Source organism: Ammospiza nelsoni, chromosome 13 (assembly GCF_027579445.1).
Source record: "Ammospiza nelsoni isolate bAmmNel1 chromosome 13, bAmmNel1.pri, whole genome shotgun sequence".
NCBI classification, from domain to species: domain Eukaryota; kingdom Metazoa; phylum Chordata; class Aves; order Passeriformes; family Passerellidae; genus Ammospiza; species Ammospiza nelsoni.
The window spans coordinates 15,284,127-15,311,435 of record NC_080645.1 but is presented as its reverse complement, the minus strand read 5'-3'; the positions used below and the strand labels follow the sequence as shown (position 1 = coordinate 15,311,435).

Sequence of the window (27,309 nt, the reverse complement as noted above, 5' to 3'; positions counted from 1 at the left end):
TGATATGCAGAAATAACTGAGAGGAACTCTCAAAGCACCAGTGAGGATTCTCAGTTAATAGCAGATCAAGGGAAGAAGGCTCACAGTGCTAATTGTTTGTGAAAACTCATTTACTAAGGGACAGGTAAAACATGGTGCAGGCAGCAAAGGTCCTCACAGTCGGAATCCAGAATCAGCATCTCACCAGGGCACGACCTTCCCTTCCCAGTCCAGGAAGGCCCCAGTCTCCTTCTCAGAGATGGAGGACAGCACCTTCAGCATCCCTTGCACGCTGTCATCCACTGTCAGGGGAGGCTGTGGGGCCGAGAGAGAAACAGCTCTGTGCTCAGGGGTCTGCCCTGAAACACATCATTGCTTGGGGCCAGAAGCATTCCCAGTCCTCATCACCCTCCCTCCCATGCCTCCAGGGTATGCGCCCAAAAGTTCTCACACAGCCCAGCATGAGACCCCAGCAAATTCTGCATTTCAAAATGATGAGGCTCTCCCTGACCATGCACAGGAGATCCCTTACCTTGAATGATCCTCCTCCACCCCCCATATCAGTTTGCACCCATCCGGGGTGGAAAGTGACGCAGAGGATGCCGTGCTCCTTGTACGCCAGGGACTGGCACTTGCCCAGCATGTTCAGAGCAGCCTGAGGGGAGACAATGAGGGACGGTGTTGGGAGGGGAAGGGGGGCTGCAAAGGGAACATGTGCACACCCCACAGCTAGGGCAGGGGGGCCACTTCCCAGGATACAAGATGCTCCCTCACTATCCCTTTGTGGATGCCCAGCCTAGATGAAGTCCCACTATATCATGTCCGTCTGAGGTGGGACCCAGCACCAGGCACATAACTGAGATGTGATGGGCACCCAGGGACTGGCAGGACCTCAGTCACAGCATAGAGAGGGGCACAGACTGATGGGGAGGTTGCAAGGCAGTGTAATCATTTAGAGGGGAAAATGTCTGAGCCCATTCCCAGCAAAATCTGGCAGTACCTTGCTGCAGCGGTACGAGACAACTTGTCCAAACTCCCACACAAACATGGTGTCAATGGAGCCGGCAATGCTGGACATGTTGACGATGGCAGCCTTGCTGCAGCTCAGCCCTGAGCCTGGGCTCCCCTGGGCAGCCTTCTTCAGCAAGGGCAGAAATGCCTACGAGGAGACAGAGGGGACAGGAGCACACATGGACACAGTACAGGGCAGGGGAGAAGCTCCTTCCACAGTGGGCAACATGGACACCAGCACTGGGGGGCATCCTCCCTACTCTTCCCTGCCAGGCTCCAGCTCATGAGCTCCAGCCCATGGCTCCACAAGCTTCTCATTAACTGAGAGCCCATCAGGGCACCAGAGCTGTGACAGGAGACCCTCCCACTGGCCCTTCACTCCCTCTGTAATGTCCAGCTTGCACACATGGGAAGGGATCCTTCTGGAGCTGTGCTGTAGTGCTGGGGACTCACCTGGCCCATCAGCAGGGGTCCAACCGTGTTGGTGGTGTAAACCTGTATCATATCCTCTGGTGTTTCATTATCAAGGGAGCATGGCTTTGCAATTCCAGCATTGTTGATGAGGAGGTTGAGCCCAGAGCCCCCCAGGTGCTCCCCAACCTTGGCTGCAGCTGCCTTGATGCTGGTGGGGTCAGAGACTTCTGCAGAGCAAACACAGGGAGGTCAGAGCCTGTGTCCCCGTGCTGGAGTCCCCTCTGTCCCCCCAGAGGTGGCAGTGCCCGATGGCCCTGCAGGCACCAGCCCATGGCACAGCTCCCTCACAGCACGGGGCTCCCAGGGTGTGCCCAGCCTGGGCACTCGCCAGAGGAGCTGGGGCAAAGGATCCGCACTTGGGGCACCTACCGAGCGGGATGATGATGATGTTGGGGTGCTTGGAGGCCAAATTCTGTAACTCCTGAAAGACAGGGCACTGTGTAGGCATGGAGAGGCTGGGCTGTGCAGAGGCTCAGCTGTTCCCAGCTAAAACCCACATTGCTCTGGCTCCATCCCTGCACTACCATGACCCACACTATGCTCCAGCTGCCCTGAACCCAAAGGATGGGGAGGACTCCATGACCAAGTAGCACTGTTCCCTCCATGCATCCCATGCACAGCTGCTCCCATGTTGTCTCAGCCCAGCTGCCCTGTGCCACACGTGCCCAGCTGAAGCTCCAGCCCCTTGCAAGCACCATCCCTGTTCCAATCTCCCCCTGGCGCTGAGTGCCCCCATCCCTCAGCACAGCCCCTGCCTCCTGCCCAGCCTCACCTGTGCTCGCTGTCCCTTGGGGTCCCGACAGCCTGCAAAGATCCACTGAGGTGGGTTTGGCATCCTCAGGAAATGCTGGACAAACCCCAGGCCGATGCCTCGGTTGGCCCCAGTCACCAGAACGGAGCGGACGTGGAGCCCGGCCATGCTGCTTGTCCTCCTCTGCTCCAGCTCTCACTGTTTGCTCTGCTCTCTCATAGTTCCTTTCAGCTTTTTCCAGACACCCCACCCACTCAGGGTTTACACCAACCCTTGGATCCAGGAGGAGCAACTGCACCTGCCCTCCAAACTCCAGGCCATTGATCCCGGCTGGGAGCCAGGCCTTGTTTCCAAAGGGCAAAAACTCTTGGCGGTCTCATGCAAAATTCTGTTGTCCTTGGGAAACCTAGGGCCATAAACCGGGAGAGGTTTATGTTGTGGCTGAGGAGGGAGGGAGCAGCATGTGGAAGGGATGTGGAAAGATCCAGGGCTAACATGGGCTTGACACCTTCACAAGAAGGGCTTCCTGCATCAGACCCACACAGCACTGGGAACAGGCTGATCTCACCCCCTGCCCCGCTCCCCTGGGCCAGGACATTCCTCACACGGCCACGAGGAGACACTCTCTGCCTTGAGCTGGACTCCTCCAAGCCACTGCCCATTCCCTGATGGTCAAGTGAAACAACACTCCCATGCAGGGAAGCACACCCAGAGGATCCAGTCTCCTGGCAGAAGGATGGGCACCTGCATGGCCAGCACATCACTAGCTGCTGGCCTTGAACTCCAGCAAGACACAAACTGCAGGCTTGCCGCATCTCATGCAGCATCTGTGTCCTTGTAACAGGAATTTCTGCCACTCCTGGAGCAGGCAGCCAAGGCAAGGAGGGTCTGAGCTGCAGCAGGGCTGCTGTCATCAACATCTCCTCCAAGCTGGGCTCCATCGGGCGGTGCCTCCACGTGCCACAGGCCCCCATGTACCCGTACCGGGCCAGCAAGGTGAGCTGCCAGGGAGGTGCTGGAGATGTCCCAGGCACGGTGCCCATGCAGGGGAGGGAGCCCACAGGTCACCCCCTGCCCCAGCCACCCATCCCCTGCCTGGTTCTCCCAGGTGGAAGCACAGAGACTGGGACAGCAGCAGCCAGGACTGAGCCTTCCAGGAGGGTCGTTCAGGTGCTTTGTCCCAGGACTGAATCCCATTTGTCATCTCCACAGACATTTTGTGGCTATGAAATGTCTCCTCTCCTGGCCACCCACTCCTTGGCTTGTGCTGGCAGGGCTGTGCCTCTTCCAGGCTGCCCAGGACGTGGGGATGAAGTGTTTGGGTGTGGAGGTTCCAGAAGAGAAGGGCTTGGGAAGCAAGTTCTGTCTCCTTTCCAACCCACCTGTGCTCCCTCTGTATCCGTCACTCTGTAAACTCTGGCAGCTGATGCCTCTCTGCTCTGTCTCCACAACCAGTCTCCCCTCCAGTGCCTCCTGGAGGGGAGGTCTCCAGAGGGCACTCACGGTGCCATGGGAGCTGCTGGCTGGAACTCATGGGGGTGCCAGTGACAGCCCTGGGCTGGGGCAGCTCTGGGCACCACCAATCCCCAGAGCAGGAGTGGGGTATCTGGAAAGGGGCACCCCATGAGCTGGCACTGCACAACAGAGCTGGGGGTCTCAGCAGGAGTTTATTGAGGATGTGGGGAAGGTGGGAGCAGTGCCAAAGGGACATCATGGCTGCCAGGATCCTGCAGTGGTGTCTCACCAGGGGATGACATTCCCTTCCCAGTCCAGGAAGGTGCCGGTGTCCTTCTCAGAGAGGGAGGAGAGGACCTTCAGCATCCCTTGCACGCTGTCATCCACTGTCACGGGGGGCTGTGGGGCACAGGGCGAGATGCAGCCCATGCCCAAGGCCTGGCTGAGGGCCCTGGAGCAGCTGGAGCCAGGGGAAAGAGCTGCTCCAGGGCAAAGGGAAAGCTGAAAACCCCAGGGAGAGGGACTGAGACAAGAACTGAGGGGATGGGGACACCCAGCACCCAGGACAGGGGGAGCTGCTCCAGCAGGGATTGGGCAGGCAGGGAAGCCACGGGCAGGGGCTCAGGACAGCAACTCCCAACCATGCAAAATCAGCCCCGGAGCTGTAATGGACCCGCCCCGGGGGAATTCCTACCACGCCTCCGGCAGAGCTGCCCAAGTCGGTTTGCACCCAGCCGGGGTGGAGAGAGATGCAGAGGACGCCGTGCTCCTTGTACGCCAGGGACTGGCACTTGCTCAGCATGTTCAGAGCAGCCTGAGGGGAAACAATGAGGGATGGTGGTGGGAGGGGAAGGGGGGCTGCAAGGGGACCCGCAGCTGGGCAGGGAAAGCAAAGCTGTGACAGTACCTTGCTGCAGCGGTACGAGGTGACTTGCATCAACTCCCAAGCAAAGGCAGAGGCGATGGAGCCACCAATGCTGGACATGTTGACGATGGCAGCCTTGCTGCAGCTCAGCCCTGAGCCTGGGCTCCCCTGGGCAGCCTTCTTCAGTAAGGGCAGAAATGCCTGAGAGGAGACAGAAGGGACAGGAGCACACATGGACACAGTACAGGGCAGGGGAGAAGCTCCTTCCACAGTGGGCAACACGGACACCAGCACTGGGGGGCATCCTCCCTCCTCTTCCCTGCCAGGCTCCAGCTCCTGAGCTCCAGCCCATGGCTGCCTGAGCTTCTCATTAACTGAGAGCCCATCAGGGCACCAGAGCAGTGACAGGAGCCCCTCCCACTGGCCCTTCACTCCCTCTGTAATGTTCAGTTTAAGTACATGGGAAGGGATCCTTCTGGAGCTGTGCTGTAGTGCTGGGCACTCACCTGACCCATCAGCAGGGGTCCAACCGTGTTGGTGGTGTAAGTCTCAGTCATGTCCTCCAGTGTTTCAGCCTCAAGCATCTTAGGCTTGACCATTCCAGCATTGTTGATGAGGAGCTTGAGCCCTGAGCCCCCCAGGCGCTCCTCAACCTTGGTTGCAGCTGCCTTGATGCTGGCTGGGTCGGCAATTTCTGCAGAGCCAATACACTGGAGCTCAGCAACCCTGTGGTGGTTTGGGGTCCCCTGTGTCCCCCAAAGGATGTGCCCACCCAAGACTGCCTCCTGTGTGAAGCTCCCAGGGCTGCAATAAGTGCCCAAGCATTCAGCAGAGGAACTGGGCAAGAGGGAACCTACCAAGAGTGATGATGACCAGGTTGGGATGTTTGGATGCCAAATTCTGTAGGTCCTGCAAGAGGGGTCATGACATTGGTACCAAGAGGCTGGAACAGCATTGCCAAGGCTCACCCTGCTAAGCCAGCCAAAACCTGTGTCCCTCCAGCTCCATCCTTGCACCACCAAGTGCCCAGCACCCTGCTCCAGCTGCCCTGATCCTGATACAGGGGGAACACCCCACAGCTCCTGCACACACCACGTATCCCTTCCCCTCCATGCACAGCTGCTCCCATGTTGTCTCAGCCCAGCTGCCCTGTGCCACACGTGCCCAGCTGAAGCTCCAGCCCCTTGCAAGCACCATCCCTGTTCCAATCTCTCCCTGGCACCGAGTGCCCCCATCCCTCAGCCCCTGCCTCCTGCCCAGCCTCACCTGTGCTCCCTGTCCCTTGGGGTCCCGACAGGTCGCAAAAATCCACTGAGGTGGTTTTGGCATCCTCAGGAAATGCTGGACAAACCCCAGGCCGAGTCCCCGGTTGGCCCCAGTCACCAGAACGGAGCTGACACAAAGCTCTGCCATGCTGCTTCTCTCTTCACTCCAGCTCTCACTGTTTACTCAGCTCTGTAGTATTTCCTTTTAGCATGTCCCACCCCACCCACTCACAGCTTGCTCTAATGGTGGCTTCTCTCTGGGAGGAGCAACTGCTCCAGCTCTTTGAGCTCCAGGACATATGTCCTGGCTGGGGACCAATCCTTGTTACCTAACAGCAAAATCACTTGGTTTTTCCAGGAAAATTAGGCATTCCTTTCAGAAAACCTGATGCCATAAGCCAGGTGGGGCTGTTGTGGGTGAAGAGGGAGAGAGCAGCATGTGGGTTGATGTGGGAAGCTCCATGGCTCAGGTGGGCTTGACACGTTCACGAGCATCCTGTGGGCTTGATGGTCTTTGCACATTGTACCAAGCTGCGCCTCAGGTGACCCTGAGCAAATGTTCTCTGCCTTGCTCCTCCTTCTTCCAAGACAATAACCTCTCCCTCATTGTGGAGCCAAAGACCTGTGGAGTGGTAGAGCAAACCCAGCGTGGTGTCCTGGCAGAAAGGCGGGGACATGGCACAGCACCATGCTGCAGGTCATGCACCCCATCCCTTGGGGTGCTGTCCTAAGCTGAGCTGTCCCTTTGATCAGAGCCACAGAGGACTCAGGCACCTGGGATATTTACCTGCAATGGAAATGCCCTGCTCAAAGCCTATTCTCCACCTCAGCTATTGCCATGAGGCACTGACTGTTCTGTGCTACCACCAGTGGAGCCCAGTGCTGGTCAGTACCTCAAGTGATGCATTACAAGATCGCCAGGGTGGATCAAGTGTGTGTGTACACCATGTGCTCCTGTCCCACTGTAAGTGAAGACCCACTCCCAGAAACCTCTTGCCACCCCTTGTCCTCTTACGTTGAGTCCCAGAGGCCTTGCACAGGCTGCTCACATGACATCTTGTGCCCCAGAATACCTTGGCAGCAGGATTAACAGAACAGCTTCCTTCCAGTGGCAATGCCAAGGGTGTCTCCATGCTCTGGCAGCAGCTGATTTCCTCCTGCCCACTCCAGCCTGTTTTCTGAGCCTCTCCTTAAGTTTAATGCAATTAATTTTTTTTTTCCATTTTGTTTCCTTGGTTAATTAGATCTCTGTCTACTTTTTGAATTTTCCATATTGGGTTGAGACACTTCTTTTCCCTTGTGAATTCCTACCACTTACCAGCACTACAAAGCTTTGGGCCTTTCAGTATCTCAGACTGATCTCTCACTGAGGATCTCCCACATGGCTGGACTGGCATTCAGGCTCCATAGATCATTTCAGTATTTCCTTTTCAATGACTACAGACCTCAACTACACTTGCCAACAGATGCACCAGAGCTCAAATCCTCCAGACTTCCATGGTTTTCTTCCTCTAGGTGGTGGATAAGGCCATCACCCACAGCCTGTTTGAAACCTCCACAGTGACTTAGAAGCAGATAGTGTCAGAAAACAAACAATTAACATTCTAAGTCTCGAATTTTTGCTGTGTCACCTCATTTGAGTAGCCTTTCACTGTTTTGGAGCTGTAACTTTGTCATGTTGACTTTGCTGTGGGGCCACACACCGCATTATTGATTATTACAGTTTAAACAAGCACTGCTTCACCAGGAGTCGAAGTCCAGCCTGGCAGGAAGAGGCAGAGGGGAAAGAAACCAGTCTCACTGCCTTGCAGCCCAGTCTCATCACAAGGGCTGCTGCTGTCCCCAAGCCTCTGGAAAGGATCTTGGTCCAGCTCCTAAGAGGGGATTCAGGTGCTTCCTTTGCTCCGAAATGTTCTTGCATGGTCTAAATCTTAAGCTGAGCAGTAAAGTCCTCAGAATTATGGAATCATTTAGGTTGGAAAAGGCCTCTAAGATCACTGATTTCAACAATTAGACTAACAATGCCAATTCCACCACTAAACCATGTCCCCAAGTGCCACAACCATGCATTTTTAAACACTTCTGGGATGGTGACACCACCACTTTCCTGGGCAGCCTGTGTACCAGTGCTTGAAAGTTCTTTCTGTGAAGAATTTTTTTCCTAGTATCCCATTGAAATGTTCCTTGGCACAACTTGAGGCTGTTTCCTCTCATCCTGTAACTTGTTACTTGGGAGCAGAGCCTGACCTCACCTGGCTCCACCCTCATTGTCAGGGAGTTGTAGAGAGTGATAACAGTCCTGGTCCTGAGTCTCCTTTTCTCCAGGCTGAGTCCTCCCATCTCCCCATCAGCTCCTCATCATATTCATGCTACAGACCTTCCCCAGCTCCACTGCTCTTCCCTGGACACACTCCAGCACCTCAATGTCTTTCTTGCTGTGAGTGGCCCAAAACTGAACACAGGATTCAAGGCACCCTCACAAACACCAAGCTCAGGGGCACTGTAGCTCTTCTCCCATGAGCCCCAGGCTGCTGCACATTTACCCATGGATTGTTTTCATATCACCACACTGGGAATACTTGGAGCCAGTTTTCCAAGAGGCAGTCACACCTTTTCCACTCAGTTGCTGGAGGTTCAAGCGTGCTCTCAGTCACTGAGGTGATTGCACAATGACAGTGCTGCTGACAGAAACAAGGAGGAACATGCTTTTCTCTGCCTGCCAGGGGAACAGGGGTGTGGCACAATTAGTTTTAGTACATTTAATCGACTATAAATAAGAAATAAAGTCGCTGCTATTTATCAGGCTGATTTTGTCCATTTTTTTTCTCCATTGCTCCACAATGCATTCAGGTCTGTCATCACCTATTAGTCATTTGCTAAAGAATCAATAGATAGTGAGCCACCCACGCAGAGGTGGGGTGGGACCAACCCTGCACTGTAACTGAAGCTGGGCAGTACCCACCCTTCCTTATTACTTTTCTTCTGGGCTGAAGAGGATTAGTGATCTGGGGGTAGTTGGAAACCCATGGCAGGAGGGTTGGAACTATGTAATGTGTAAGGTCTCTTCCAACAAAAACCATTCTGTGATTCCATGATATGATTCTGTGAGTAGTGACACCCCCTTGTGAAAGGATGCAGGGTCTGGGGGAGCTTACCTGCAGCTCCCAAGTGAAGTTCCCATGGCACCTTTGTCATAGCTTTGCTGTTTTCCAAGCAGACTCATCCAGGTTACACCTGCATTGTATCAGAGATGGAGAGGCATTTTGGACAAGGGCATAGAGTGACAGAACAAAGGGGATGGCCTCACACTGACAAGAGGGCAGGGTTAGATTGGGTATTTGGAAGAAATTCTTCCCTGTGAGGGTGGGAAGGCCCCGGCAGAGATTACACAGAGAAACTGTGGCTGTCCCATCGCTGGAATGTTCAAGGCCAGGTTGAGGGGGCTCTGAACAACCTGGTTTAGTGGAAGGTGTCCCTGCCCATGGCAGGGGTTGGAACAAGATGGTCTTTAAGGTTCCATGCAACCCAAACCATTCTGTGATTCTGTGACTGAGGATTTAAAATACACTGTCCATGCAACCTCCCTTGGGCCACAGTGTTTTGACCTTGTGCCAGCCTGGGGCCTCACACTGGGTTCAGAAACACTTTTTGGGGATATTCCCCTTGTGACAGCAGCCAAGATGCCTCAGCTACCTGGGTGCAGCAGGGCTGGCAGCACAGGGACAGAACTGCTTTGCCAGGACCCATGGGGACGGCACAGCTTCTCACTGACCATTTCTCCCATCCTCTAAGGATAGGTGGCTGGGTTATCCTTCATGCTTCAGCACAGTGCCATGAAGAGGGACCTCAGAACCACCAAACAAGACGAATTTTCTTTCCCACTATCAGATTTGCTAGCAGGGATGGCTGAGGATGGGCTGTCACACGTGGCAGATATGCTCCCTCTCAGGAACACTGAGGCACAGGCTAAATGATCAGCTTGTGACTGCCTTGGTTTGACATCCAAGTACTGAAGTGAGAAAAGGAGACACAGTAAAGTTTAGGAATAGATACATGGTAATGCAGATGTTAATTTAGGAATCCAGTTGAAAAGAATCATTAAGTCTTATTAAGGAAAGATATTTAAGCAGGGAAGACTGAGTATAATCTTCAAATTAAAAAGCATTTAAAGGACTATGGAAAATTTACTCCCTGCAAAGAAGTTAAAAGATGAGCACCATGCTACTCCAAAAATGCCATGCCAGCCTAAAGGATGTGACCCATTGCCCACACAGCTGAGCAGAAAAAATACATTGTGTGAACAGCAAAAACTCATATTTTTCTGTAAGTAGCTGTGGACACTGCTAGAGTAAAATGGGCTGCATTGGTATTTTATCAGCAGAAACTTAAACTTACCATAGTTGTTCATTCTGGTTTCAAGCCATATTTATAAAAAGGAAGGGGGAGAAAAACTCACCATTTTTTCTTTAATTAAGATATTTTCCTCTCTTCCTCTAGCTGCACTTTTTAAAAATCCAGTGACTTAAAGCAGCACTTAGGATGAATCCATCAGCTCAGTGCAAAGGACATGTGCCCCCATGTTCTTTACAATGAAGAAAATTCAACCAAATTACAACATCAATGAGCCGATAACAGGAACTACTAGTTTTGATTTTTAGCTAAGTGAACTCAAGTACTTTGTATTCTTAGGGAGGTCTAGTGGAAAATGTCCCTGCCCATGGCAGAGGGGATGGAACTAGGTGATCTTTAAGGTTCCATTCAACCCAAAACATTCTAAGATTCTATGATTTACACTCTCAAACGCTCTAAACTTCAGTAATATCAGACTTTATCAAGCAGCATGGAGTTTCACAATGCCTGTTGTCGTGAAATTAGAGTACTTGGATAAGCCTTGGGGCTTTTAAGCTTTATTATTACTTTTTGGTGGGGTTTTTTTTAGTTGCATTTTTCATCATTACCTGCTGGAAGCCTCCCAACACTTAACTAGCAAGGTTTTCAAAGAACGGATAATCCTCTATTTCATTCATGGGGAGCAGAAGCAGGTCAAGCAAAGCCCACACCCACCTGGAGTGTACTCACTTAATGCTACTTGGAGCTGCCTTTCTTTCACGGTTCACATCAGCATTCAGAACAGGCTCCTCCTGCCCTCAGCTGTGGCTGCACTTTAACTGTTTCTGCACAGCAGATCCCTGTCTCCGAGGCTTTTTCAAACAAGCACTTTTCAGGAAGAGCTATAAATGTAATTTGCCTGCAGCATGCAGGATCTGTGTAGAACAGGTGACCAAACCCTGGCTGTGATTGAGTGTTGGTACCCCTTGGTCATTATTTGCTAAACTTTGCCATAGACAGAGCAGCATTTCTGCTGAGAAGTCACTGAATTAATGGCCTGAGCACAGAAGGAAAAGGACAACAGGACATTTAATCCAAATATCTGCTAAAAGGAAGGGTTTTTTTCCTTAGTAGTATAATCAAAAAATTATTTTTATTAAATTCCAACTTCTGTAAAAGAAAAGTCTAAAAGCATTTTAATGTTCTGAAGTAAACTGGGGAGCAGAGGCTCCTGTGTACCTGAACCACCATGGAGCAGGATAGAGTTAGCACAAACCACCTGATGCTATCACCCGACTGATAGAAATATTTCGTTTCTGATGTATTTATCGGTATCAGAGATGTTTTGTTGTGGTGTTTGTCAAACAAAGACGAAAATAAGCAACATAAATAACAACCCTTATATACATCAGAGTTGCTCAGTCATTACTGTTGAAATCCCAGCTGTGTGCTCACCGTAATGGGATTTTAATGGGTATGTGGCTGTCCATATAACAGCTAAAAATAAAACAATAACAATAACACCCACCTCCAGGCTGGCAAATGCAGACCCCCTCCAGACACTGTCCTCCAGCTGATGCTGATTATCTCTTTTCTGTTCTCCCTTTTCCCTCCAGCCCTGTTTTCCCATCCCTAGATGCCAGCAAACCTTTTCCTCTTTACTCTACAGCTGTTCTACCAGGCACCTGATACTCAGCAACAAAAAGGAGGAAACATCCCTCAAATCGCCTGCAAGCCCAAACTGCCCAAATCACAGAATCATTTGGGTGGTAAGGGACCATAAAGACCATTTTATTCAACCCCTCTGCCATGAGCAGGACACCTTCAGGCTGCTCCAAGCCCTGTCCAACCTGGCCTTGAACACTTCCAGGGATGGGGCAGCCACAGCTTCTCTGGGCAACCTGTGGAAGGGCCTCACCACTCTCACAGGGAAGAATTTCTTCCAAACACTGAATCTAACACCGCCCTCTGTGGGTTTGAAGCCATTCCCCCTTGTCCAAAGTCCTCCTCCAGCTCTCTTTGAGTGCCCTGAGGCGCTGGAAGGAGCCCTAAAGGCTCCACAAAACCTTCTCATCTCGAGGCTGAACAACCCCGATTCCCTCAGCCGATCTCCAAAGGAGGGGCGCTACAGCCTCAGAGCACCTTCGTGGATCTATTTGTTTATCAGATTTAGAGGCATATCATGCGCATTTCTGGGCAGGCAATAAAAACAGCTCGTAAAGGGGCTGATACTTTCTCACGCTAAACGGCTTTAGTTTGGGTTGGCTTTTTTTTTTTTTTTTTTTACTCTTATCTACGGTGAAGATTAGTGTGCTAAAGGTGCTGCAGCCACCACCCAGACCTGTTGCAAGCTTTCTCCCTCACTCACCACCCTTGGCAAGAGTCCCCTCAGCCGCCCCGGTTCGCTCCGAGACCCCGCGCTCCTCCCCTCGAGACGCCAAGGCTGGGACGCGGTTTTTGCAGTGAACATTAGGTGGACAGACACACGGACACAATCCCGCCCCCTCAGGCTGTTCCCCGGGATCGGGGCAGCCCGGTGAGGCCCGCGGACTCGGGAGGCGGCGCCAGGCGGGCCGGGCCGCGGGCGGCGATGGCGGCGGCGCGCACGGTGCTGCTGACCGGCTCCAACCGCGGCATCGGCCTGGAGCTGGTGAAGCAGCTGCTGGGCTCGCCGCGATCCCCCGCCTGGATCTTCGCCACCTGCCGGGACCCCGACGGGCCGCGGGCACAGGTCAGTGAGGGCCGGGGGGCGGCGGTGACGCTCGGCCCCTGTCGCCGGCCTGAAGGGCTCACTACTGCCGCGGGGCTCTGCTGTCTCCGCACCGTGCCCTGCCCCGTGTGAAAGTCACCTGAAGTGCAGCCGGCGCAGAATCGGCTGTGTCACCCTTGAGGCCGCGCCGCTGGGCTGCCCCGGGCCGTGCTGGGTGTGCCTGAACCCGCCCTGCCGTGCCAAGGCTCGGCCCTTTCCCCCGGGCACGGGCCGGGCTGGGCTGGCCTGAGGGCCCGAGGCGCTGCGAGCGGCAGCCGTGCTGCCCGGGCCGGTCCTGCTGTGTCACGCTGCTCTCTGCAAAACCCCGAGGTGCAGAACATAGGATTTCCAAAAGTGGTGGCCTGTGGGATCCCCCTGTCTCTGCTTTCAACTTAGCTGAAATGGGAGAGACTCACACATGTTGCTTGTGCAGGGAATCACAAAGCTTCCCTGTTCTGCCAGCTCTCTTTACATCCAGCTTGTCTTCCTCTGCTTGCTGTGTCCCACTGAAATACTAACTGGGAGGAACTTGCTCTCTGATAGATCCTGGCTCCAGCTGATTTGTTTATTGTATCTTCTTGAAAGTGTACATTATTCCATGTCAGGAGCAGTCCTGGGGCAGTGAGAACCCACCCTACTGCCAGCCCAGGAGTGCCCAGCTCCTGCTGTGGCTGGTGCCCAAGCTGTCTGGGTCAAAGACAGGCCAGGTCTTTTATTTTTGCCTCATTCTTCCTCCCCACAACTTGCAGGATTCTTGCAGGGCAGTGATGAGATCTGGGACTTTTTTCAGGGCTGGTCTGGAGCCAGTTTTCCTACAAGGTGGTCCTCATGCAACTCTCCCAGCCAGGGGATACTTCCCTAAACCTTGTCCAGCTGTGGTAGGGTGAGAGCAGTGTCATCAGGGTGCTGCTGAAGTCCGTGACCACAGGACAAAGGCAGCAGAGGCCACATCACTTCTTCTGGGATGGTATGAGGCTGTTGAGGCAGGCAGTTGGGAAAAACAGGAGAGGAGAAATAGGTGTTGGCCACCACAAACAAATTAGTGGATTTAACATGATTTCCCCGGGCTAATGTGGGAAGATGGGGTCTGGTGAGGGAGCCCAGAGATAACTGATAGTGAACCATGGCCAGTCCCAGCAGCTCTCCTGCACTATGTTCCTCTCAAAAGAAACCACCAATTTGTATTTCTCCCGTGGGCATGTTTGGAAGAGATTTTTAGTTGTAAAAGCAATCCTTTTGGGCACATTAAACAAGGTGGTTTGGTTTCTGCTGTCTGAAACCTGCCCTAGTTGGAGACTCAGAGCAAAGAGCTGCTAGGAACTGTGAAGTAGAAAGTTTCCTTGCTGAAAAGAACCTCTGAATCCTCCACTGTGTCAGTTGGCACAGACAGGCAGAACAATTGATGGCTAAAACACAAAGAGGAAATTTATTTCTGTTACCTTGATAACCAGGGGATTCCTGAAGCAACACCAGGCAAAGGTACAGGGAGGTACAGAGATAGAGGAGACACAAGTACTGTTAAGATCCATGCTAGGAGATCACTGGCTGCTGTTTAGATGGTTTATCAAGGGTTATTCCCAGCTGTAAGGTCACTTGAATGATTTACAGTCCTCCTCCTGAGACTTCAGCTTTTCACCCACTCCGACCAATATCCCCATGAGGTGAAAACAACCAATAAAAATGTGCAAAGTTGTTAAATTCATTAATCATTAATAAAGTCCAGAGCGTGTGCATTTTGGACTGGCCTATCCAGGTGTGATTTCCTCACAGGTCACATCTGATATTGGCACTCACAGGTATTCCTTTTCACCTCATTTCCAGCAGCCTCTGGGAGACACTTCTGGCTGTGTCCCCAGCCAGTTCACAACATTTCCCTGCTAAACTGGTCCTTCGCACTTTGCTCCCATCATTTGCTGTGGCTCTGGCTGGGCTGTGGATGACGCTTTGGGACAGTGGCCGCAGCATCTTGCAGTGGTGGCCATGTCATGCCCTGAGCACATGGCACGTTGCTTTGTGGAGCCTGGGAGCAGCCTGAGAGCCAAGGCCAGTCCCCATTCCAGCTGTTCACAAGCACTGAGTAACACCTGGAAGATGTTTCCCTCAGGGTGGGCCATTGCTGGCACCCCAGCATGATGCTTGGCATCACCTTTGCCTCATGCTGATTCTTTCCATGTCTCTTTTTGTAGGAGCTGAGAGATCTGGCATCCAAACACTCAAACCTGGTTCTTATAAAGCTGGGTATGTGTGCTCTGCCTCTGAGCTGGTAAATTTGTGGCTGCCAGCCATGCATGCCCCATTTCTCCTTCCTTCCCTCCCTCCCTTCAGGCTGTACATGGGGATCCACTTCTTCAGGGTTTCTTCAAGTCCTGCTGCCAAAACCCCAGCTTCCCCAGACCTGTCTCAGACCTGTACCCCATTCCCTGGAGCCTCCTTGCTCCATGGCCATAGGAGCAGGATGTTCTTGAGACCCATCCTGGGCAGCCCCCTGGCTCCCCCAGCTGAGTGCCTTGACCCCAAGTCTTAGGCAGGACCAGGAGGGCTCTGGGAGGAAGGCAGCTCCTGTGGAAATGCTGTAAGATTAGCCCAGAGCGTGAGCAGGAGCACAAGGACCTTGCAGAGCCGTCCCACAGCAGGTCCAGCACATTTCCCCTGGGGACTTGTCCCCCCGGAGGCTGCCCTGGGGTCTCCAGAAATTGCTCAGACGTAGACTTTGGAGCGGTGGCTGCTGAGAGCCGACGCACATGGGAGTCACAGCAGCGGTTTGTCCCCACGGTGGGCTTTGCTGGCGGGAGCCCTCGTCTGGCGGCGGTGTTGGGAGGATCGGGATCAGTCGGAGCTGGTTTCGCAGCACCATCTGCTGCCCGTGGATGGAAGGGCCGTGCGGCTCAGAACGCGCATTTCCTCGCCGTCCTCCCCTCCCTCTTCTCCTTTCCCTCTCAGCCTGTTCTCTCGCTCTGCAGATGTGGAAAACCCCTCGGCTATCACCGATGCGGCGAAGGTGGTGGAGGGCAAGCTGAACGGGATGGGGCTGAACCTGCTGATAAACAACGCCGGCATCTACACCCCCACGGCCTCGCTGGACACGGTCGATGCTGAGGACATGGTCAGGACCTACAAGACCAATGCAGTGGGGCCAATGCTGATGGCCCAGGTACGGGTGAAGCTCTGGGGATGAAATCTGACCCAGCTTGAGGGTGTCACAGGCTGTCCATGGTCACGAGGGAAATCTTGGAGGGCTTTGCCAAATTTCTGGGGGCTGTGCAAGGGAATGCTAGGGCTGCTCTTCAAGCCTAAGCCTTCTGCAGCATCTCTGAATTGTGTAAGTCTAATTGGGAGCAGGCAGGGCCACTGCAGCAACACCTGGGCTCTCCTGGCATCTTGCTGTTCTTCCTCACCCTCCCTGGGTGCCGTAAGTGGGACTGACTTGAGGCACAGGTGTCCCACTAGGTTGTTTCTCCTCAGGCCTTTCTGCCTCTGCTGAAGAAGGCTGCCCAGGACAGCAAAGAAAAGGGTCTGAGTTGCAGCAAGGCAGCCATCATCAACATCTCCACCATCTTAGGGTCCATCAAGAAAACACCTGATTCCTTCTTCCACCCTGTCATCTCCTACCGCTGCAGCAAGGTATGGAGAGTTGTGACCTGCCCCAGCTCCTGAGCTCCATGGGGTCAGAGCTGCCCTTGCCAGGCTGGATCTCAGGAAAACACCTGGGATGGAGAGATGGAGGGAGACCCCAAGTTCCCAGGGCATCTCCATGCCCACCCAGGGGAAACACACACTGTGTCTTGAAAACCTGGCATTGCTTTTTCTCCCTCGCCAAGAGGCAGCGATGGGAAGGGAACCTGGTTCATGGAGCTTTTTGCTGCCCATGGATGATGCTTGCTTCCTCACCCAGGCTGCCCTCAACATGCTGACCATGTGCCAGGCTCTGACCTACAAGGAAGCTGGGATCCTGTGTGTGGCACTGCACCCTGGCTGGGTGAAAACAGACATGGGCACCCAGGAGGTGAGTTCTGGCCAAGCAGGTCATCTGGGAACCCATGGGTGGCACCCAAGACTACAAACCTGCACAGGAGGTGGCCCAGGTGACCAAGATGGCTCTTTAGGGGGAGGATCCATGTGAAAATGAGCTGCCTCTTGGGCTCCAAGTTGCCCATGTCTATGTTGGGCCGCTGCAGAGCATGTGGATACTGGGATGTCTGGGAAATAGCACAAAGCAGGCTGCTTGTTCTGGGGGAAAAGAGGGGCTTTGGGTAGCCTGAAAGATATGCAGAGAACCTGAATTCAGCAGAGCAGGGAGAAGAGGAGCAACACCATCCCATCCTGTGCCTCATTCCATGAAGAACTGCCAGTCCATGAGGTTTCCACTCATCCTGCAGGATCCATGTTTTGCAGTGAGGGTTTTGCATGAACACTGCATGTTCTGCAGTGAGTCCCTGCAGCACTGGGGTTTTGAGAAGGCTGCACAAAGCATCTCATTTGCAGCAGGGATCTCTTCCTGTTGGGTTAAACTTGTGGCTGGCTTCCCAGCCCAAGCCACCTCCATCCAAGCCAGCAGTGCAGATACCCAACCATCCTCCCACACAGTGGACTTGTCCCAGCTCCCGTGGCTCTCTGCTCACTCTGGGTGGAAGGAGCCTTGCTGTCACTGCCCATGAGCCAAGTGGGTGCTGCTGGATGGCCTGGAATGATGGTGGTGTCTCATTTTTCCCTTTGCAGGCTGACCTGACAGTGGACACAAGTGTGCGAGGGTTGTTGTCTGTGCTGCCAATCCTTTCTGAGAAACACAGTGGGACTCTGCTCAACTGGGAAGGGAAAGCCATCCCCTGGTGACTGCTCTGTGTCCCTGTGAGGGACTCCATGGTGCCACAGGACTTCCTGCTTGCACAGGTCCACCAGGGTGCTCAGCCCTCTGTGGTCTGCAAGGGACCTACCTGGGACTCCAGTGGGTGGGCAGGGTGTGATCCCTGCCTTCAACTTGTTAATTAATAAAGTCAGTTAGTACCTGTGCCTTGTCCCAGCTGCAGAGTCCACACTCAGACTGTCTTGCCCCTGCAATAATGGCTGAACTCGATGATCTTGGAGATGTTTTTCCAACCTAAATGATCCTGTGATCCAAGCAGTCTGCTGCCTTGTCTTCAGCTGCTCTGAACTGAAGGGGACATGTAACTCACCCAAAGCTCTGCTGTCCTGCCTGGTTGCAGGGTGTGCCTGGTCTCTGCCATGCTTCCACCAAAGCATGGTGTATTTGCCATAGATTTCTTGGGATGACCTTGTGCTGGACATGCTGTCTTTGGGAGCAGCCTCGTGGTTGGAATGGGAAGATCTGGCACTAAAGTCCAGTTCTGCAATCCCAGGCAGACAGCTCTTGCCACAGTGGTGCCCCAGCTGGGCATGGTACCCCTGGGTGGGGAAATCTGGTCCCATGGGGATCACAGCATGGGAACGGCACTTCTGTGGGATGGAGAAGCTGAGAACCTTAATAAGGTGGGCTGGGCAGCCCTTGACTGCAGGAATTTGACCAGGAAGTGGTAACAGCACCAGATAAATGGCTTTTGGGGTGGTATTGGGGCTTTGCCCCTTCTGGAAAGAACTTCTCTTAAAGGAGCATGGCCAAAAGGAGCCAGGACTCCTGCAAAACCAAGCCTTGTCTCTGGTGGGCAGAACAACCTGGCCTGCAGGACAGGCAACCCCCTGCTCTGCCCACCAGAGGCCACACCTTTTCTTTCTCATCTGGAGGAGGAGCTGAAGCATCCAGGTCCCTCTGGGTCTGGGCTATGGTTTTACCTCTTTCTGGAGTGGCGGCTTGCCTGCCACCAAGAGCTTTCCTGGGAATCTTGAGGCCATGCCCCACCTGGCTGTGCCAGAGGAGCTGTGTTCCCCATGCCCAGGCTGAAATGCTCTTTTCCAAGCCTGTGCTGTGCTTTCCAAGGCCCTCAGGAGCCAGCACTGCCAGCAGAGCACCCACATGAGGCATCCACTGCTGCACAGGTGCCCCTGCCAGGGAGACACTGACCTCAGGACCCTCATTCTCAGGGGAGCTCTGAACCCTCTGGGCTCTTCCACATGATCCAGCCACCTGATTTCCCATGTCAATGCTTGTGCTTTTCTTTCCCAGCTCATATCTCTGGCACGAGTGGTCAGTGCCAACTTGGGCACCTCCCTATCAGGGCTGCAATGGCAGCAGGAGGAGGGGAATCCCTGGGAAGGAATGGCTGAGGGACAGGAGCATGGGTGAGGGGCCTGATGCTGGCAGTGCATTGCTGTGCTCAGAGACACGGCCAAGCCTCCCCCGAGTGCCCTCCCTGCCCCTTGGCAGAGCTTCTCCTGCCCCAGTTACTCCACACAAGCCAGCTGGAGCCCAGCCAGTCACCACAGGCTGGCTCCATGCCCATCTCTCCCCATGTTCCTCCCTTCTGTCCCACGCCACGTGCTGGATACTGGGAGATGGGCAATGTCAGGGATCCCACCAAGGATTGCTGACAGTTCGCAGTCATCGTCCCCCTTGTGCCATTGCCAGCCCCATGAGATGTGTGTCACTGCTCCCTTGGGAACACGGAGACAGGACTGCTGACAGCTGGGACAGGCTCCATCACCCGGGGCATCACCTGGGGTGTGGTCAGGTCCCCAGGGCATGGACAGCCCTGTGTTCTGAAGGTGGTAGGAGGAGGAGTGGGAAGCTGTGCAGGTGGAGTCCAGTCTGGCAGTACTGGACACAGCTCCTGGGGAGAAGAACTTACCCCAGGCACTGCTGGCAGTGGTCTCCCTTTGGGTGCTGGGATAGCAGACCAATTCTGGGCAGAGCCAAGCAGAAACAGGGCAGCTGATCCTATTTTTTAAGCCAACACTAAACTGGGGGAGGATGATCCAGCTTGGACCTCTCTGCAACTGGGATTCAGCCCTGGTGAGTGCTTTGCCTTTACAAGTGCAGCCAGGTGCTCTCCAGGAGCCCATCCTTCCACCCTCTGGGACAAGGCTCATCCCAGGGAGCACATGCTGGAGCTAAGCCACCAGGGACTGTGCCACCCATGGTAACTTGGAGGCCAGGGACCCCTGAGAACTTTAAGGTGCTGCAGAGCACGTGTTCTTCAGGAAGCCTCAGAAAAGGCCAGATGGGCAGGTCTCCCTGCTCAAATGCTTGCCAAGTGGTGTTGGCTTTTCCTTTGCACAAGTTCCGGGTGTTTGTGCTCATGGAGCTGATTATCTCCCCGTTTCCTCTCCTGCCTGATGTTTCCTGCCTCCCTCCCTCCCTTTTGCTGGTTTTGCCCTTTGTGTCAGGCTTATTTCCTGGCTCTGGGAAGTGTCAGACCTCAGTGTCCCCCCTGCCCCTGGGATGGCAGCACATAGCCCTGTGTCCTTTCACTGGGTGCACTACAGTGCCCCAGGAGACACTTGAGCTCCCAGCTCGCCCTGACCAGCTAGCTGCTCCCTGGGAGCACAGGCAGGTTTGAACAGAGCAAGTGTGATTTAGGATCCATCTGCTTTTACCAGCTGATCCAGCTCTATTCTGAAGCTGGGGCACAGGTGACAGCATTGGTTTCAGCAGTAGGGAAAACCAGACAACTCCTTGAGGACTCTTCCTGAGGCTGCACAGGGTCATGGAAACATATCTGGGGACTTCCAGAGACCATGGGTGGGGAAGCTGTCACCCAGAGCAGCTCAGACAGCCTCCCCTGGCCTCTCTGGAGCCAGGGTAACATCTGGGGGCAAACATCTCTCTGCTCCAGGGAGCCCAGCAGCTCTCCAGGCTCAGTGGTGGGAAAGGCCCACATTTCCCAGGCTCTTCCAGCAGCTGCCTTATTCCAATATCCACTGGCAAAGACTTGTTGCACACCAGGAGCTGGAGTCAAGCAGGTCTGTGGGTTGGGGCAGGAGCACTGAGGACATCAGGACTCCTGACCTGGCTTGCCAGGATCAGGGCAAGATCCATTTTGAGAGACACCCGAGTGGGGCAAATGGCAGCAGGCACAGCCTCTGTGAAAGGCACAGGCTGCTGCAGGAGGAGAGGGTCAAAAAGCGGAAACGAAACGGAAAAGGGCTGCTCCTGTGAGAGCCGTGCAGCTGCGGAGGTGGAGCACAGGCAGGTCACAATCAGCCGCGCACGAGGAAGTGCTGGGACAGCAGCCAGCGTGGCCAGGCTGCAGCAGCTCCAGGTGCTGCAGAGCTTTGTTGAGAAGGACCAGGAGCAGAGGCAATCAGAACTGCAGGGACCTCAGCCAGGACCTGGAGATCCCCTTTGCAGGAGTCGTCTTCCAGCCAAAACTTCCTTCTGCCAAGGTGTGGGTGCTGCCTGGGATGGAGGGGATGGGGCAGCAGGATGGTTGCTGTGGGGACCATGTGCTGGGTGGCACTGTGGTGCTGGGGGGCTCTGAGGCCTGGGTGACCATTCCCAGAGACTGCAGCAGTGGGAAACACTGATGCTGGGAAGGCTGGACGGTCTGGGATTGCAGGGTTTGGGGAGTGCTGGGGTCTGGGCTGCCATCAAAGCACAGGGACCCAACTTGTGTCCGTGAGAAATGAGGCTCTGGAGGGGGAATGACCCGGTCCCTGCAGCACCAGGGCTGCTGAGGAAGCCGAGTGGGACCAGCAGATAATGTGCTGAGGCTTCCTCCTGCACAGCTGCAGCTGCAGGGCTGGGGTTGCTCCATTGCTATCAGCCCCTGCAGAGCCCTGTCCATCCCTTCCCCTCCCTTATTATTGTTTGCCGGGAGGAAGCAGCTCACCCAAGTCCCACCTCAAGCTTTTAACCTACTGATGTCTGCCCTGATGGTCTCCACTCCCATCAGCCAGAGCCAGGCAGACTCCACATCTGCTCTGGGAGGATGGTTTCATACTAGGAGCTTGCTCCAGGCTTTACCTCCCTGGCAACCAGAAGCACCCCTTGACTCATCTCCCCCAAGCCACCTTGTCTCCCATGGGTCTCCCACAACCCTTTCTGAGAGGGCAGACACTGGCATTGCCACCTCTAAGGCCCTGAAAGCTTTAGATGCCATAATTCCCTCCTTCCTTTCTCTTCCCCTTTTTAGCTGGTTGGATCCTGTCTTCTGCTTCCTCTGGAAGCCCCCTAGTCTGCTGGGGGGCACCATGGAGACAGCAGCTTTACCAGCTTCACACAGACTTAACCCAAACCCCTAATAAGGGGTTTGGAGGAAATCCATCTTGAGGAAGAAAAATGCAGCACTTCTCCAGCTTTGTTTGAGAGGCTGGGATTTAATCAAACCCTGGGATGTCCAGAAGTGCTCCTTGGGGAAGTGGAAATCAGACAGAAGATCTCAGCAGCCTTCTCCAGATTGTCATCTTCTCACACAACTGAGCTCTGCCAAATTTTCCCCACTTCTCAGCTGGCTGAGGACATCAGTGTCCCATCAGCACAGGCTGGGCTGTGCCCTCCGTGGTGATGACCATCGAGGGACACCTTTCCTGAGCATCAGTGTCCCTGCAGGAGCAGAGGTAGGTCAGCCACTGCTGAGCCTGATGGGGTGAGCAGAGGTCTTCCCTGTCCCCTGTGAATGCCCCACAGATGTTGATAAGCCTATCACATGCCCTGGTGCCCCCTAAGAATAAACCATCCTGCTCTGTGCCCTGGGGCCCTGACACTGCCACACCCATGGATCTTCAAAAGAAACCCGTTTGGGAGCACAGGAGGGTGCACCCATGGGTCACAGAGAGGTGCTCACCCTTCCTCCCACAGCTGGGCTCTGCCCATGCCTGTGCCCCCAGGGATGCCCACAAAAGGGATGATCCCTTGGCCATAGCACCCAGTCCTGCTCTGCAGGGTCCTGCCAGGGGTTTGGAGCAGGTCAGCCTCTCCCTGCCCATCCCAGGGCACCAGCTGGGCCTGAATTTCCAGCTTTGGCAGAACAAGTTCCCGGGTGGCTGCACTTGGAGCTGGCACAGTGCCGAGATGCCAGCGTGCCTGACCAGTGCTGTGAGCATGGGGGGGCTGTGGGAATGGTGGTGGGGCTCAGCCAGGCATGCCATGGGCTGGGCCAGGCTTCTTGCTGCTGTCTACAGACAGGAGTTGCTAGAGGGGTGTTCTCCTCAGGCCCCAGAATGTCAGCAGTCAAATGTATCTGTTCCAGCTCCTGACCCAGACCTGCTGCCCTGGAGCATCTTCCCCCCCTTGTTCTCTCAGGGGAGTGGAGTTAAGACCTGTGGGATGGCAAGAGCAAGCATCCAAGCTCATTGTAATGAGTTCTCTCCCCCATGTCCCTCTCCTTGGAGCCAGGGAAGTGACGCTGGGGAGGAACTTGGCTCCTCTTGTTTGTTATTACAGGATAAAATTACCCTTTAAAGCAGAGCCAGTGCTGTCAGGGCTGCATACCATCCGGGAACATCGCTCCTTCCAGCGGCTCCACACACTTCTGACTATTGTGCTTGCACAGAGCCAGCCCAGCCCCGGTCACAGCAAGGGGGACACAGGTTGGGGGATCCAAAAAGGAGCTTCCAGGCTCTTTTCCCACCTTGGGAAGTTTGGGAGCATAGGGAAAAGGCCTCTATGTGAAGAGGAGAGCTTTTGTGACTCTGGGATGTGTGGAAAAGAGGAGCAGAAAGCAAGGGCTGGGAGCAATGAAAGGGAAGGGGGAGCTGGATGTCATTGGGGTGTTTTCGGGTTTCTCTTATCTTCTGGGATGCTCACTCTGGCTCAGCTGGGGACCCTGTGGATAGGGCAGCCTGCTGCTTGCTGCTGTGTGCAGGCTGGGCAGTGGCGAGCAGCTGGCACCCATCTCACCACCCCACAAGCCCAGTGGCAGCTCAGCATCTCCAGGCAGTGTGAGCTGGGAAGAAGGCTTGCTTCTCCTTCAAGCTCCAGCCTCTGTCCCTGGGGGTCCCAAATCCAGGGGATCCCTCTCTCCTGTGAGCTGGATCCCCAGGAGACACCCAGCACCCCAAGGCTTTGGAGGACATGGGCTTTCCTTAGCAGCAGCCTGGCCACCTCTGGAAGTGTCTGGGGGCTCGCTCACGGTTTGACTGCCCCATGCTGAGCCGTGACGTGCCCGTGGGGTGGAGGGGAAGGAAGCTGGCCCGGTGGAGCCGAGCCAGGGAGAGCTTCCTGCAGGGAGCTGCAGCCTCCAGTGCCTCCCGTGCTGCCGCGGGATGGAAGGCAGGAGGAAAGAGACTGTGAGAGCCCGAGCGGGATGGAAGGCAGGAAGAGAGCTATGAGAGCTCGAGCGGGATGGAAGGCAGGAGGAGAGCTGTGAGAGCCCGAGCGGGATGGAAGGCAGGAGCAGGGCTATGAGAGCCCAGCGGGATGGAAGGCAGGAGGAAAGAGACTGTGAGAGCCCAGCGGGATGGAAAGCAGGAGGAGAGCTGTGAGAGCCCGAGCGGGATGGAAGGCAGGAGGAGAGCTACGAGAGCCCTTTGCAGCCACTCCCCAGCCTGGCATCCACCGGCTCGGAGCCGCTCAGGAGGCGAACGCCAGCTGGGCCCTGACACCGCCACCTCAGCGGGGTGTCGAGGGAAGCCTGACTCATCCCCAGCAGGAGAATCTGAGACTTGCAGATGTAAACAGAGCTGGCCCTCGCATGCCAGGACATGTGACAGATACAGGAGAGACCTGCTGGAGCCACAGCCTGGGGCTGGTGGCATTCACACATGTGCTAGAGGCATGAACAAGAGCTGGAACGGGCCTTGCTCAGGAGCATCACTTGGCTGGGGAGGATGTGGCAAGATCTCTGCTATCAGCCTATCCTCCCTCTGCAACCCGTACCCTACTGGCAGCTTTTAGCAGTTTGTTTTAGTCCTGGTCTTTCTGTTTGACTGTCACTGCTTTCCTCCAGGACCACCCTTCCCAGCACAAATCCATTTGGGCCAGCAGCTCAGGAGAGGTACAATAGCTGCAGGATGACCACAGCAATGGTGGCCTCACCACCTCTGGAAGTATTAAAAATAAAGTATGGATGGGACATCTGATGAATGTGGTTTAATGGTGGGCTTGACAGGGTGGGGTTAATGGACTTGATGATCTTAAAGGTTTTTTCCAATCTTAATTTTTCTATGAGAGCAAAACTCCTGAGATGCCACCCCACAGTACCAGCTTCAGAAGCAGAGTGCAGCCTGTGGTGTCAGGAGGTCTCCCTGCATGTTGTGCTGGGATGGAGAGAGCATGGAAATGCCAGTCTGGGAGCACAGAGGCTCCCCAAGTGCCTGTTCCATCTCAGGAGCAGGGATCACTCAGATACATCACAGTTATTCAACACACTCTCCAGCACGTGATTTCCCTTGGGTTTAGATGTGCCATGCTGTGGGCTCCAGGCTGGAGAGCTGCAGGCCAGTAGGGAGAGGAGATATCACAGCCACTTCCTATCCTTGCTTACCCTGCACAGCCAGTTTCATTTCCTTAATCTCCATCCCAGCATTTTCTTTGTTGTTTTCTTTGGAGGGGAGAGAGCTTTGCTGGAGGCTGCTGCTCACTGCAGTGCAGGGAGCGCTTTCACACTCTGGGAGACCAGCGTGGGCCCATCTCTTCCCAGGTGGGCTCACTCTGCTCTTGGGTGCAGCAGGTGCTGCTCACAGGGGGGGACAGGGACCTCACCTCAGCCGTGGAGCACATCAGGGTGTGTGGGATCCTCTGCCCTGCTTGGGTGGACTATATTTACATGCATTTGCATACAGCTCTGCCAGATTTGCAGACTCAGCCCTGCTAAAACACCTCGTGCTCCAAATGGCCTTTTGCTCTCACATCCTTACAGCACCAGCTTTGGGGCAATGTGTTCCTACCTCAGCCAAGCTTTGCTTCACCTGGTGCAATGTTGAGTCCTCAAGGCTGCAGACACCTCAGCTGTGCCATTGCCCAGCTATGCCAGTTGCCCTGCCATTGGCTATGTCTGCTGGGCTGGGCTGGTTTTGGGCTTGCCCACAAGCTCAGCCTTCCTGCTCAGTGTTGGACAACAGCAAGGGACTGCAGGAATCTTGTGAATCATGGATACTTTTGGAGTGATCCTGTGGGTGTGTGTGTGAGCTGGTTCCTGCTGTGCTGAGATGGGCATGGCTGCCAGCTTGCAGGAGGAGGAGTGGTCCCAGGGGATGTTCAGCACCCCAGGCTGAGCTGGGACAGCAGTTGGAGATGCTGCCAGCAACTTTCCTGGGGTGGAGAAGGGAGTTAGGAGGGAGGACAGCTGGCTGGTGGCCAGAGAATCTGGACCAGTGCTGTTCTGCAGCTCCTTACCCTCCTGGCCCATGCTGGGGTTGAACCTGATGAAGTCACAGTCTGGATGTCCTGGCTTTGCTGCAAAGCCCTGACCTGGATTCCAGATTTCTGGCCAGAGTCTGGGAGAGCTGACCAGCACCCAGTGCTGGCCAACACCGAGTGGGTTTGTGGCCAGTCTGGGGGTATCCTATCCTTCCTTTTCCTGGTCCTATGAGCAGGCAAAGTGCTGGGACACACAATTCTACCCCATGGAAAGGTTCAGGCTGGGTCAGGGCTGTGCCCCAGCCCTGCCGTGAGCTGGCCCCAAGTGTGTCGGGGAAGGTTTTCCAGCAGAGCTCAGAGGACCTGCTGGCACAGCCTTTCTGTGTTGCTGGCCAGTTCCTGAGCACGGCCAGGGCTCTGGTGAGTCAGCTGGAGCAGCAGCTCACATTGCTCATGCTGCATCAGCGCCGCCCTGGCTCCCTCAGCTTTTACCAGGTGGTGTTTTCCAAAAATGCGCAGCTGGAGGGATGGGGAGCTCGGTGCTGGGATGCTGGATCTCATCTCCAAGGTGGTGGCAGGGATGGTGGCAGCCTTGGTGGCAGGGTTGGTGGCAGGGATGGTGGCAGCCTTGGTGGCAGGGTTGGTGGCAGGGTTGGTGGCAGGCTCTGTGGAGGCGCCTCAGCTGCTCACAGGGGCGGTGGCTGGGCTCTGAGCGTGCTCAGCATTCGTGGCTGTCCCGGTGCAAGGCTTGGAGCCCCGGCCTGTGTGTGCCTTGCTCCAGCAGGAATGCTGAGCACGCAGCAGCTCCAGCCTGGAGCCAAGGGCTGGCCTCCAGCCCTCCAGAGAGAGGGGAGAGGAAGACGTGGCTCCAGGCCCAGCCTGCAGTGAGAAGAGCAATTTGGGCAGAGACCTGCGGTGCGGGGCTGCTCTGACAGCTCAGGCCTTTCTCTGCACCATAGGGCGGCTGCAGGCAGCTGGCATGGCTGCTGCTGAAGCTGCCAGGAGCAGGGGAATGTGCTTGGAGTGGTCTCGGGTCAGCAGGCACTGGAAAGGTTTGGTCCTATGCTGGGAGGAGCTCATTAATGCCAGCAGGTTCTCAGACAAAGTGCCCTTGGGCTCAGGGACTCTGTCCTGCACCAATGCCCAGCTTCCCAAGCTGACTGCTGGGAAGGCTCCTTCAGTGACAGGAGCCAGGAGTATCCATGGCCATGCTGGGAGGGTTAGCCCAGGAGTATCTGTATCCATAATGAAAGGATTAAACCAGGAGTACCCATGCATAGCCATGCTGGCAAGATTAGCCCA

At 54.9% G+C, this 27,309-nt stretch overlaps 4 protein-coding genes across 5 annotated transcripts in view; 2 read left to right on the top strand and 2 right to left on the bottom strand.

The window, feature by feature from the left end:
- Positions 1-117: 117 nt before the first annotated feature.
- LOC132079110 (C-signal-like) lies at positions 118-3,800 on the bottom strand. Of its 2 annotated transcripts, XM_059481555.1 has the most exons (7): positions 3,598-3,800; positions 2,237-2,621; positions 1,834-1,885; positions 1,444-1,631; positions 980-1,138; positions 512-634; positions 118-294 (listed from the first exon to the last, which is right to left on the bottom strand). In XM_059481555.1, the coding sequence occupies exons 2-7, from the start codon at positions 2,381-2,383 to the stop codon at positions 181-183; spliced, it is 783 nt and encodes a 260-aa protein (XP_059337538.1). In that variant the 5' UTR covers positions 2,384-2,621; positions 3,598-3,800; the 3' UTR covers positions 118-180. The 2 variants fall into 2 exon arrangements, with proteins under 2 accessions (XP_059337538.1, XP_059337537.1); XM_059481554.1 differs by having other exon boundaries at positions 2,237-3,706.
- Positions 3,801-3,863: 63 nt separating this feature from the next.
- LOC132079111 (C-signal-like) lies at positions 3,864-6,638 on the bottom strand. The gene is made up of 6 exons (XM_059481556.1): positions 5,802-6,638; positions 5,393-5,444; positions 5,042-5,229; positions 4,578-4,736; positions 4,365-4,484; positions 3,864-4,069 (listed from the first exon to the last, which is right to left on the bottom strand). Exons 1-6 carry the CDS (start codon positions 5,946-5,948, stop codon positions 3,956-3,958), a joined length of 780 nt encoding a protein of 259 aa, XP_059337539.1. The 5' UTR covers positions 5,949-6,638; the 3' UTR covers positions 3,864-3,955.
- A 5,984-nt stretch (positions 6,639-12,622) lies between these two features.
- Positions 12,623-17,884, top strand: LOC132079112 (C-signal-like). The gene is made up of 6 exons (XM_059481558.1): positions 12,623-12,860; positions 15,065-15,116; positions 15,839-16,029; positions 16,341-16,499; positions 16,771-16,881; positions 17,595-17,884. The coding sequence occupies exons 1-6, from the start codon at positions 12,720-12,722 to the stop codon at positions 17,706-17,708; spliced, it is 768 nt and encodes a 255-aa protein (XP_059337541.1). The 5' UTR covers positions 12,623-12,719; the 3' UTR covers positions 17,709-17,884.
- A 3,110-nt stretch (positions 17,885-20,994) lies between these two features.
- RIPOR1 (RHO family interacting cell polarization regulator 1) overlaps positions 20,995-27,309 on the top strand; it is a 31,445-nt gene continuing 25,130 nt past the window's right edge. The window contains exons 1-2 of the mRNA XM_059481586.1: positions 20,995-21,152; positions 21,902-22,325. The gene's annotated coding sequence lies outside the window, so the exon portion shown is untranslated. The remainder of the gene's footprint in view (positions 21,153-21,901; positions 22,326-27,309) is intronic.

Coding starts and splice junctions, on each gene's coding strand:
- LOC132079111 (XM_059481556.1), bottom strand. CDS start 5,948: ATGGCAGAGCTTTGTGTCAGCTCCGTTCTGGTGACTGGGGCCAACCGG. Junction 5,230..5,392: donor CCTGGTCATCATCACTCTTG/GTAGGTTCCCTC, acceptor TTGGCTCTGCAG/AAATTGCCGACCCAGCCAGC. Junction 4,070..4,364: donor GCAGCTCTGCCGGAGGCGTG/GTAGGAATTCCC, acceptor TGTGCCCCACAG/CCCCCCGTGACAGTGGATGA.
- LOC132079110 (XM_059481555.1), bottom strand. CDS start 2,383: ATGGCCGGGCTCCACGTCCGCTCCGTTCTGGTGACTGGGGCCAACCGA. Junction 1,632..1,833: donor CATCATCATCATCCCGCTCG/GTAGGTGCCCCA, acceptor TTTGCTCTGCAG/AAGTCTCTGACCCCACCAGC. Junction 1,139..1,443: donor GACCCCTGCTGATGGGCCAG/GTGAGTCCCCAG, acceptor GTCTCCTCGTAG/GCATTTCTGCCCTTGCTGAA.
- LOC132079112 (XM_059481558.1), top strand. CDS start 12,720: ATGGCGGCGGCGCGCACGGTGCTGCTGACCGGCTCCAACCGCGGCATC. Junction 12,861..15,064: donor CCGACGGGCCGCGGGCACAG/GTCAGTGAGGGC, acceptor CTCTTTTTGTAG/GAGCTGAGAGATCTGGCATC. Junction 16,882..17,594: donor CAGACATGGGCACCCAGGAG/GTGAGTTCTGGC, acceptor TTCCCTTTGCAG/GCTGACCTGACAGTGGACAC.